Source organism: Solanum pennellii, chromosome 4 (genome assembly GCF_001406875.1).
Source record: "Solanum pennellii chromosome 4, SPENNV200".
In the NCBI taxonomy this organism is placed as follows: Eukaryota; Viridiplantae; Streptophyta; class Magnoliopsida; order Solanales; family Solanaceae; genus Solanum; species Solanum pennellii.
This window is the reverse complement of record NC_028640.1, coordinates 69,490,413-69,502,284: the sequence shown is the minus strand read 5'-3', so window position 1 is coordinate 69,502,284 and position 11,872 is coordinate 69,490,413. Positions and strand designations below refer to the sequence as shown.

At 35.6% G+C, this 11,872-nt stretch overlaps 1 protein-coding gene across 5 annotated transcripts in view; it reads left to right on the top strand.

Annotated features, from left to right (window-relative positions):
• The first annotated feature begins 265 nt into the window (after positions 1-265).
• Positions 266-11,872, top strand: part of LOC107017606 (protein GIGANTEA-like) — a 50,927-nt gene continuing 39,320 nt past the window's right edge. The window contains exons 1-7 of one of the 5 annotated variants that reach the window (XM_015217779.2): positions 266-401; positions 1,872-1,975; positions 2,136-2,226; positions 9,955-10,026; positions 10,147-10,201; positions 10,326-10,468; positions 10,594-10,865. In XM_015217779.2, the coding sequence (XP_015073265.1) occupies positions 2,140-2,226; positions 9,955-10,026; positions 10,147-10,201; positions 10,326-10,468; positions 10,594-10,865 (629 nt within the window). In that variant the 5' untranslated portion in view covers positions 266-401; positions 1,872-1,975; positions 2,136-2,139. Of the gene's footprint in view, positions 402-1,871; positions 2,227-9,954; positions 10,027-10,146; positions 10,202-10,325; positions 10,469-10,593; positions 10,866-11,872 lie in introns of all 5 variants that reach the window. The other 4 variants (XM_015217778.2, XM_027916469.1, XM_015217780.2 and 1 more) reach the window with 4 other exon arrangements.

The window sequence follows — 11,872 nt, the reverse complement described above, 5'->3', positions numbered from 1 at the left end:
TTAGAGTGAATTTAAATTCACTCGAAATGAAATTAAAAAGTAAATAATTATATACAAAACTGAAATGCTAAAGTAAATTTTACTGCTACGTTCAGAGGGTTTTAATGTATTTTCTCTAAAAAAAATTTCAATTTTTCTATATTTGGCCAAAATGAAGTGGTATGGGTGTTTGTCATGGGTACATGTGATGATGATTCATGATGGTGTTGAATTACATGACACATGGCCATTAAGTGCCTAAGAAAAATATCTCAATGCCACGTCTGCAAATCTGAAGGAAGAGGGAGAGCTCAGCTAAAGATCTCTTCTCTTCTTCTCTCTCTTCACATTCATTTCTTTTCTCTCTCTACTTTTTTCCTCCAACCAAAACCTCTTCTTCAAATTTCATCTTCAAATTTCAGGTATTATATATTTCTTCAATTTTCTGCTATAACAATGAATTTTTTTCTATATTTTTGAAGCTCCGTTTCTCTATGTGATTTGTAGTTAATATCTCTGATGTTGTTGATTTGTCTTGCTTTTGCATCAGTTCATAATGAAATTGGTTAGGAAGTATGGAGATTCGGTTTTTGTTGATATGTTGTTAATAAGGTCGTTACAAATATTTATTGGAACTAAAATAATGCTATTCCAGTAATTTGTAATTTATAAAATTGTTGAGTTTTACCAAATATTTTTTTTTTGGATTTTCACTTGATGTCTGATACTCACATTGGAGACGGACTAAATTCGTAGCTTTGATTTTTTAGGGAGACTCTGCCAAAGGGATTTTTTCTATTCGTAAGGGTTCGAATGCAAAAATCTTATTAAGGTTGGAGGGATCTCAACCATCCCACACAATTCATGTTGCTAGTTTACAGTTGAATAGATTCCGTCCATTGTATTCCTTATGCCTATTTATGCATATGTTTTTTTTTACTTGCTAATGTTTTCCTAGATTGATTTTCATACTGTCCAAGTTTACTTTGAATATGACTCGTTACAGACTGGTGCTTACTTGAAAACTCTTTGTACATTAATTAAAGATATAACCATTAGAGTATTATTAGAGCAAAGGCGGAGTCGAGGATTTTTAGTTTATGGATTTTGAATTGCAATCCATTCTTAGTTTTGGATATATTTTTTTTATCAGATAAATGATTTTACACCGTAAGTAGAGAACCCACAACAAAATATGTTTCTTTATGAATGAAACCAATCATCTGTAGTAACATAAAACATAAACTACAAACAAAAGGTTTGTAGCTTTACATATTAATTATACATATGAAATACAAGGTTTAAGCTAAAGCCTGTAGCTACAATGGTGGCTCCGCATCTGTATTAGGAACCCCTAGTGTTAGATAAACCATAATTATGGAGTATTGAAATGATATGGACCCAAGAAAAACATACTTATGATATTGAGGTTCATACATTCTAACCCAACTAGTTTGGAATTGAGGCGTAGTTGTTGTATAATTCTTTGTTGAGCTTGAAAATCAATTTTCCTTGTAATTCTTGGACAGGTCATATGATTTTTGTTTGTGCCAACTGCCAATTTAATGGGCTGTTAAGTGAATTACCATATTCCCCTATTTCGTCAGTTTCATTTTCATTTCTCTCTGATGTTTTACTTTTCGTTGAGTTTTGGATTTATATTTCGTTGTGTCAGCAAGGATGCCGTCATTGAATGAAAAACTTGATATATGAAACAGTACGTTGTCCCTCTAGATTTCTTATGGAAATCCTCCAATAGTTCTTTCACATACAACTTTTGGTGCTTGATTTGATCAAACTAACTAACCGTCTTTTTTTATCTCTTGAAAGATGCTTTCCTTTATGCATCTGTCTAACAGTTTTGACTATCATTGTGTTTTTCTGTTTTGCAGGGCAAATAGTCATATGTTGTAGTTAGTATCTGCTTACTATTTAATTACGGAATTTACATTTCCGTAACCTGCATATTATTTCAGAGATACCTTGAAGCTCTGAGGTGGTTTTGCTCGTTAGAAGTTCTGGACCATCCTTTGCTAGGATCCTAGATGTTGAAATTACAATCTGTGGATCCTAGATTGGTAGTGGTCATAGTGGTACTTGATGGCCTAATCTGTGAGCATCCTCTCATATTGATAAAATTCTTGGATTGACAGCAGTTATATGGCCGCTACATGCGAGAGGTGGATTGATGGCCTTCAATACTCTTCAATATTTTGGCCTCCCCCTCAAGATGCACAACAACGGAAGGTGCTATTATTTTCTTAAAATTACAAATACCTTACTTATTTTTCATTGCTTAGGTTGGGGTAAGTACAATTTATCATATTTTTGGAGATAAGTTCTTTGACTGTTTCTATTTTTTATTCATGTGGATGGATGTAGCTGCACTATGGGTTTGCCATGCATTATTGATGTCATTGCTCTCAACTGTAATGCATGTAGATTCACAATTCTCTAATTTGAACAAACAATTACAAGATTAAATTCATGGGAGTGGAGGAGTGAACTCATACATGAATAATCTTACCAAAAGATATTCAATGTAGAGGTTAAGAGATAAGCCCACACAACTCACCAAGAGTATTCACCTAATAAGATTGTCTATTTAATAATCTCTATTCAATTTTATTTATACTACTAGGGTTAGCTAAGATAAGAAAAGACATAAATGCCCTTAATTTCATGTACACCATAACTTGATCAAAAGGACCCTAAAACATAATGTTAATCTTTTCTTGTATTGGTTCTTGATTTTGCACTTCCCAAACTTGCATCACATGGGGTTTGGGGATAAGTGGATTGGTTGGACTGAAAGCTGCATTTCTTTTGTCAGATTTTCAATCATCATCAATGGGTCAGTAGAAGGCTTCTTCTCGACTTTTGAGGGTTTAAGACAAGGGGTTCCCCTATCTCCCTTTCTCTTTATCTTGATAATGGAGGATTTAAGTTCAATGCCTTCTATTGAAGTGTGTGACTATCTCATCTACAAGTATAAGCTGTTAGAGAGAGCACACTTTATTAGTTAATTATATTCTTAACACTCCCCCTCATGTGCGGGCATGATTCTCTTTCATGGGACAAGCACATGGTAATTCTTTTTGATATGGGTGGCAGTTAGATTTGATCCTAGGATCTCTGCCTATTCTGATACCATTTCTGATACCATGTGAAATTAGAAGCAGAAGAAAAAATATTGTGAATTAAATTGATTGATCATTCCCTTAAGTTGATGGGATTTAAAGTTGTTAAAGACAATGCAAATATGGAAAGAAGATAATAAAATATTACACAATTTCCTAATTGCCTAATTGAAGGGATCAACGAATATTCTCATATCTAGGCTATTCAATTATACCTTTATTTAAATATTCTCATATTTATACTATCCAAATATACCATAATTAACAATCCACCGCAAACTGGAGCGTGTAAGTCATATGTTCCTAGTTTGCCACCAATATAGTCAATTCTAGATCCTCATAGTGATCTTGTGAAAACATCCGCCAGTTGATCTTTTAAGTTGACAAAACTTGTGGTGATGTATATTAACTCAATCCTCTCTCGAATGAAGTGACAATCTATCTCAATGTACTTCGTTCTTTCATGGAATATTGCATTAGAAGCGATATGAAGTGCAACTTGGTTATCGCAAATTAGTGTCATCAGTTCAACTCCTCCCATCTTTAATTCGTGGAGAAATTGTCTCAACCATATAAACTTACACCATATAAACTTACACGAATCTAGTGTCATAGCTCGATATTTAGCCTCTGTGCTTGATCTAGCTGTGACTACTTGCTTTTTACTTTTCCAAGATATTAGATTGCCTCCAATTTGAACACTATAACCTGAAGTGGACCGCTGGTTAGAAGAACCTGCCGATCTGCATCAAAATATCCAACAATGTTGGTGTGTCCCTTTTCTTCATACAATAAACCTTGTCCTGGAGAGCTTTTGATATATTGCAATACCAGTGACTAACCCAGGGTGATTGCTTAAAATAACCGCGCTAACAACAAATGAGATGTCTGGTCGTATGATCGTAAGATAGTTGAGTTTGCGAACAAGTCTTCGATACCTGCTAGGATCTTCTAGAGGCTCCGCCTGTCCTGGAATAAGCTTAGTATTTGGATTCATTGGACAGTCCACATGTTTGGCATCCAACATTACGACATCTTCCAAAATGTCCAAGGCATATTTCCTTTGAGTAATAACAATACCATGACCAAATTGTGCCACTTCAATGCCTAGAAAGTTAATTTTAGCTTGCTTAAATTTTGTCTTGAAAGTGATTTGAGAGGTGTTGATTGAGTTTAGTAATACCTTCATGATTATCTATAGTAATAACAATATCATCAACATAAACAACTAAAAAAATATGTATGCAATGAGATGAATGCCTAGAATACAGAGTGATTAGCTTCTATTTGGATCGTTCCTCCAAATTGTTGAACAACAACTCGAAAACGGCCAAACCAAGCTCTAGAAGACTGTTGAGACCATAGAGAGATCGATGAAGTTAACAAACTAGTCTAGACTCTCTCTGAGTTGCTCCATATATACCTCTTCAACAAGTTCTCCATGTAGGAATGCATTTTTGATTGAAAGTTGAAAAAGGGGCCAGTGATTCATTACTCCCATAGAGATTAGAATATAGACAAAAACCATCTTGCCATCTAGTGAGAAATTATCTCCATAATCGATGCCATAAATTAATACCATAAATTAGAGTGTATCCCTTAGCAACAGTCTCGTTTCAGACGATCAATAGCTCAATCCAAACCTACCTTAACGGTGAATACCCAATGGCAACCAACTATGGTTTTGCCTTCAGGTAAAGGAACAAACTCTCTAGTACCATTATCATGCAAAACACTAATTTCCTCAATCATAGTTTGATGCCAACCTGGATGAACCAATGATTCTACCATAATCTTAGGAACTTTTAGTGATGATAAACTAGTAAGAAAGGCATGATATGAAGGAGACATGTGATGATAACTTAAATAAGCATAAACGGGAGTTTGATTGGTAGTAATTCTAGTACTTTTGGGAAGAGCAATAGAAAGATTATCCGATAAGTGATCGATCAAAGCAGAAGACATTGTTGGAGCAATCACCAAGATTTCTCTGTGCACCTCTATTAGAAAGGAGGTTGAAGTTGTCGAAGTTGTCGGGAATAAGCATTAAGAGTTGGAGGTGGAGCTAGGGTTGGAATAGTTGGAATGGGAAGGACTGCTATGGCCTTCTGATTTTCCATATTAGGAGAAAAATATGGAGAAGTTTTGGAAAAAGTACCATTTGCAGAAATGAAGTACGTGTTGGTAGAGAAATCAAAACATCTGTAATCTTTTTGTAGATGAGAATACTCGGGAAAGACACATTTAAAAATCTTATGCTGAAGTTTATCTTTTCCATTGGTAAGGTTATGAATAAAACAAGGGCAACCAAACACATGTGAATGAAGGCGAAAAAAATTTTGGTCCAGATAAAGGACTGAGTGAGGACTCTGGTTGAAGGCATGCGATTGATTAAATAACAAGCATTAATAGCGACATCACCCCAAAAACGTAAATGGACATGATTATGAATGAGCAATATGCGAGTTGTTTAAATAAGATGTTTGTTCTTTCGCTCACAACTCCATTTTGTCGATGAGTATGCGCACATGAAAAGAAGTGCAATACATGCTGGGATGGCATAAAAGAAGAGAGGGAAGTATTCTCGGGCATTATCAGTGATTAACTTCTTAATGGAAATACCAAATTGATTGCGAATTTCAGCATGAAATTTTTGAAAGATAGAGAGTATCTTAAATCTATTCTTCATTATAAATAACCACTTGCACCGAGTATGGTAATCTATTAAAGTAACAAAATAATGAAAGCTTAAGGAAGAGTTGATACGACCTGAACCCCATATATCCAAATGAATGATATGAAACATAGAGGTGGCCTATTATTGATGCGCTTTGGGAAAGAGGCATGAGTGTGTTTACCAAGCTGACACGACTCACATTCAAACATAGATAAAATAGATATACTGGGACCATCTTTTGCGATTCGAAGAGACTTGGATGACCACCTAGTCTCTAGTATTGATTAGATAATTCCAACGAGGCAATTCAAGGAACATCGAGCTGAAATGTCTATTTTTTTTGAAAATGACACTTTTTGTTTTGTGGAGTTGGAGAATCACAAATAAGATACTCAAGTGCTGTCTTAGTAGTGTTTGAAGTAGCGTTGGGACTCTGGATAAATCCGGGAAAAAGTTTTAGGTATGTTGTCAATGGTGTTCAAGATATTGAATGGTTAGGGGAGGTTCTGGGATGTTAAATTGGAGAATTCCCTATTATTTGGGTATGCCTTTTAGCAACGAGATACAAACAAAACAAGTGTGGAAAAAAATAGAGGAGAGGTGCCACATGAGTCTTGCTACTTGGAACAAGACTATCTAGTAGACTGGTTCTCTTTAATAGTGTCCTTAACTCGCTACTCTCTGATCTCATATCTCTATTTCCTATATCTATAAGTGGGACAAAAAAGCTAGATATAACCAAGAGAAACTTTTAACAGGATAAGCACAAAGTTAGGGGGTGTATTAATTTTGTAAAGTGGGATAAGGTAGTTATGGAGAAAAAAAAGTTGGCATTAGAAATCTATGGATGCACAATAATCGTTTTCTTATAAAGTGGCTATGTAGGTACCGAAAGGAAGACAATTGGTTATGAGGGTAATTTCCTACAAGTATTGGAATCAAAGTCCTCGGTTCATAGGTTATGTGCTCTCCCCTTTGGACAAGGAGTTTGGAAACATATCTGTAGCTTATGGCCCACCTTTGAAGCCAATACAAATATCAAGTTAGGAAATGACATGAAAATAAGGTTTTGGCAAGATACTTAGATTGGGGCGGGGTGGGTGGATAGGGGAGGGTTTTCTATGGCTAGAAGCGTGGAGCCCCTTACAAAGTTAATTGTTTTATGTGGTTGTTGGCCCATGACAAATGTCTCACACCAGGCCAAGGGGAGCCTCTTAGTAATCCTAGACTAGAAGATATAGAATATTGGTAGGAAAGTTGAATTATCTCATTGTGACTCGACTTAACATTACCTTTTGCAGTTAGTGTTGTAAGTCAGTTCTTGGATTTTCTGTCATTGGAATGTAGTTATTCACATCTTTGGATATATAAAAGATTTTTAAGGGAAAAGACTACCTCAGAAAGATTGATGACATGAGAAGTTGTTGGATATTCAGATGTAGACAAGGCGGGGTTACTCTGTGATAGACGATCCACTTTGGGATATTGTGTTCTAGTTGGGAAAGATTTGGTGTCTTGAAAAAGTAGGAAACAAAATATGATTTCTAGGTCATGTACAAAAGCAGAATTTTGGGCTATGAGAGTGTGATGAGATTAAAAAATGGAACTCATGTGGGATGAAGCCGTACTGCACATTGCACCTAATCCAATAATTCACGAGAGGACCAAACACATATAGATTGATTATCATTCTGTCAGAGAAGCTACTCTTAGGCGACACTGCCACAAGGTTCTTTTGCGGTCAAATGATCAACATATTCACCAAGTTCCTAGTAGGTGCCAGAACAAGTTATATGTATATGTAGCAAGCCTTGTACATATACTTTGTATGCACCAACTTGAGGGAGAGTGTTATAGCTTGTTTGGCCAAGCTCGTTAAATCAACTTTTTTTGGAAAATGTTGTTCTCAAAAGTGCAATTTTAAAAAGTATTTTTGGCGAGAAGCAGTTTATTTTTGACCAATAAATTTAAAAAGCATTTTTGAGCCACAATTAGTGTTTGGCTAAACTTTTTGAATGTGCTTCTAAAGTGTATTTTTCCTCAGAAGTGCTTTAAAAAAAATGCTTTTAGAGAAGATCTTCTTTTAGCTTTTGAAAGACATGTTCTGCTACTCCTCAAAGACTTATTTTCTCTCAAAAGTTTTAGCCAAACACCTCACCTTTTATTTAAAAAATAAGTACTTTTTGGAAAAAGAAGCACTTTTGGCCTCCCAAAAGCTTGGCCAAACAGGCTATTTAGAATACCTGGTGAATATTCTAGAATGTTTATAAATGTAGTAGGTAGCTTAATTTACTCCTATTTTAATTAAGTACTGATTTCCTTTTTTTTAGGACATGTAAACATAGTAATTTATGCCATATGTGCTTGAGGGAATAATCAAGACGAGTTCCTCTCATTTCTCTTCTGTTGCACTGAAAATAACTACAAGATTTGGAAGTTGAGATGGTTACCTAGTTCTTTGACCAGATTTATTATTTAAAGGAATTGGATGTTCTATGATCTGAGAGTCGGGAAAGGAAAGCAAGTTTTATGTGAACTTGTGCTAAAATTTTCTAGAGCAAGATTTTGAAACCTTTAAAATAATCTGGAGAATCAAAATGCCTCTAAAAGTTGATTGCTTTACTTGGAGGTACTTCTTACAAGGCATTTCATACACAAGTTAACCTACTTAAACAAGGGTTTTAACATTTGCACCAGATATTCGAAGTGCAAAAGCCATAAAGAAGCCCTTAAAGGCTTAAACACCTGCTTTTGTGCTCATTTAGCTGTCAGTTGTAGTGCTCATTCTGTAGAGCCAATGTGCAATTGATTACACCAAATTACTATATAAATCTGGATGGAGGATAAAGAAGTCAATCTGGTAGACAGTTCCTTTCTGGATCCTTTCACATTTTGGAGGGAAATGAACTATACATCATTTTTTTGAGAAGGTAACATATTTTATATATTTATGAAAACAGCACTTAGGTTGTGCTTAGTGCTTACCATATTTACAGGTGAAAAAAGAAGAAAAACTGCTCCAGAAATCTAACAAAAAACAAGGGTGTCTATGATAGAAGAAAAAGAAAAGCCTTGAGGAATTCAACTTAATCATTTGAACTGAACTGCTAATGTCTTCAAAACATCTGGAATTTATCTCTCCAGATTGTCTACCAAATGCAAGATGGGACAATACTCCATCTATTTCCAATCCTGCATCTGCATCTTCGCAAAATGAATTATACATTTGAAGGAAAATTTGATGTTGTACACGGTGTAAAGCATTAAGTCGACAGCTCTTTTTTTCACAATGTGCATACATTTGGTACTTTTTAGGGCTTCGTTGACCCTGTACGTATTTAAAAGTAGGAGCAATCCATTGGAACTTCAGTAGAAAACCATGTCCTTTTGTAAGGTTTTCTGTTTTTTTAGTATACTTGTAGTAGGCATGTTTCGGCTCTTCTTTTAATGAAATTTATTACCTTGTCCATAAAAAAATCTTTGATATATGTCGATGCTTATTGCTGATTTTTATGAATAATAAAGTGATTACTATTAGAAAAGCGCTGCAGCTGCTTAAATAATTTCTACTACAGCCTGAGATGTTTGGCAAGTGGAGTATTTGGACTTACAGATCTTCTTTACCTTTTCTGTTCTATGAAGGCCTCCAATCTTATGTTTGTGGTTTTGGGATTTTATTGCACTCTGAATATGTGTCCATTCAAATATATCTCTGTCTATTTTCTTGTTCATTTTTTTGAGGGTGCCCTAGCTGCGTAATATCTGCCAGGAATAACATGGAAGAAAAACAAAATCTTCTGTAAATATGCACTGCTTGACCAATAAAGGTGAGTCCAAAAGAGGAAGTACACACTCACTGATGCAGATGGAAAAAAGGCCATCACCTGACAAGTCCTTCCTCCTGAAGGGTGTAAAGCCAGGGGATTAAACCGCTGTTAAATTTAATGATAAATCCCTCAGAGAATTCTATCTCTCCTTCTCATTGCATTATGACCTTGCATTTTTTTTGTTTGGATTTGAATGGGTCATAGATTTGGTTATTGCATTATCTTCTTGAACATTTAAATGTCTAAAGAAGGATATTTGTTTTTCCTTTTGTTTTCTATCTTTTGATATCTGTATCTTCAGTCATATCAACCTTCTTCATTCTCTTTGTAGGCTCAAATTACTGCCTATGTTGAGTACTTTGTTCAGTTCACATCAGAACAATTTCCTGAAGATATAGCTGAGGTATGTACTGACATCAGAAACTATCCTCCCAACAACTCTCTCTTTCTTCATAATTTCTCTATCTAGTTGAATTTTTTTTAATATTCTGGAAAAGTAATATAATGTGTGTTTTGTTGGCAGCTGATACGGAACCGGTATCCATCCAAGGAAAACCGTCTTTTTGATGATGTTTTAGGTATCATAAGTCTTAATCCAGATGATAACCATGATTTAAGTTCAGCATTAAGATTATTCCTACCATCTATTTGTGAGGTTGATTGATTTTATCTGTCTTTTGATTGATTGCTTTTGATTTCCAGCGACTTTTGTTCTTCACCACCCAGAGCACGGACATACTGTAATTCTTCCAATTATTTCATGCATCATCGATGGCACACTGGACTATGATAAAAGTTGTCCACCTTTCGCTTCTTTTATATCATTGGTTTGCCCAAGCAGTGAGGTATTCAGAATCTCGAACTATCAATTTGAATAATTGAGCCATGTGAATACAGTGATCTTTCTAGCAAACATTCTAGTTCTTGCAAAAGAAAGGCTTTCATACTAATTCTTTGCTCTTAAATGCAGAAGGAATATTCAGAACAGTGGGCTCTTGCATGTGGAGAGATTCTACGAATTTTGACACATTACAACCGTCCGATCTACAAAGTTGTGCAACAGGGTGGCGAAGCAGACAGAAGCAGCCAAGGAATCGATGCTTCAACAAGTAAATCTGCTGATAGCGAACCTAGTATGCCTTCAGTGCATCATGAGAGGAAAACGCTGAGGCCGTTGTCTCCATGGATTACTGATATACTGCTCACCGCACCTCTAGGTATTAGAAGTGATTACTTCCGTTGGTAAGTGTTCAGTGTGTCTACATACGCATTAACTTTTTCATCATATTTCAATTTCATCAAGATGAAGGACTAATCATTACAATAGTTAAAACCATATATAACTTTCCTATTCTAATTTTTTCTAGTGTTGCATGCTTCCTGACACTTGCTCTAGAAGTTTTTTGTGAAGACATTGAGCCGGTACTTAGTTACCCAAGATATGGATGAGCTAACTAACATTATATAGGATGATGTCTCATGGCCTATACTTTTGCATATGATATTACCCAAATTGCGAAACTAGCAATGTTCTCAATCAAAAGCATGACTATAGGGAAGCATCTAGAGTAAGAGTTCTAGGATAAGTAGAATTGTAGAAGAAGACTGAATATACACACTGGAAGTTTAGCTAGCATATAGCACCAAGGTTGTGGCCTAATGGTCAATGAAGTGGAATTAGGATCATGAGGTCTTGGGTCCAAATCCCAACGGAGAAGAAACTGTAGATGATTTTCTTCTCATTTGTGCAAGTCTTGATGGATAAATCACCCAATATCTGGTGCTGGTGAGAGGTTGCAGCACCATGTAGAATTAATCGAAATTCGTGCAAGCTGACCCTAACACCACAATTATAATAAATAATTTAGCTAGCATAACAAAAGTGAAGTTGAAGTGAGATTTGATGGGGGATTATGATGCCTAAATGCAAACAATTCAGAAATATAGGCACAATGTCTAGGAGAATGGCATGTAGGCCAAGATCCATGAAGGAGTTGATGTTCAGATGTAAGAGGGGAGGTAGGAAAAGAAGACACAAGGCTTGGAATGTTATTCCTTTTGCTTTGATGTGGGTCCTTTGGAAGGAGAGAAATAGGAGAGCTTTTGAAGGGGTGGGGATGAGCTTTGCTCATTTGAGGAGTAGTCTCTGATCCGTAATTTTTTTTTGGTGCACCCATGTAGTTCCTGTTTATTATAGAAGATTGGGTGTCTTTTGGAGAGAACCATATTTTGTCGGTTTCTCCTTTTCT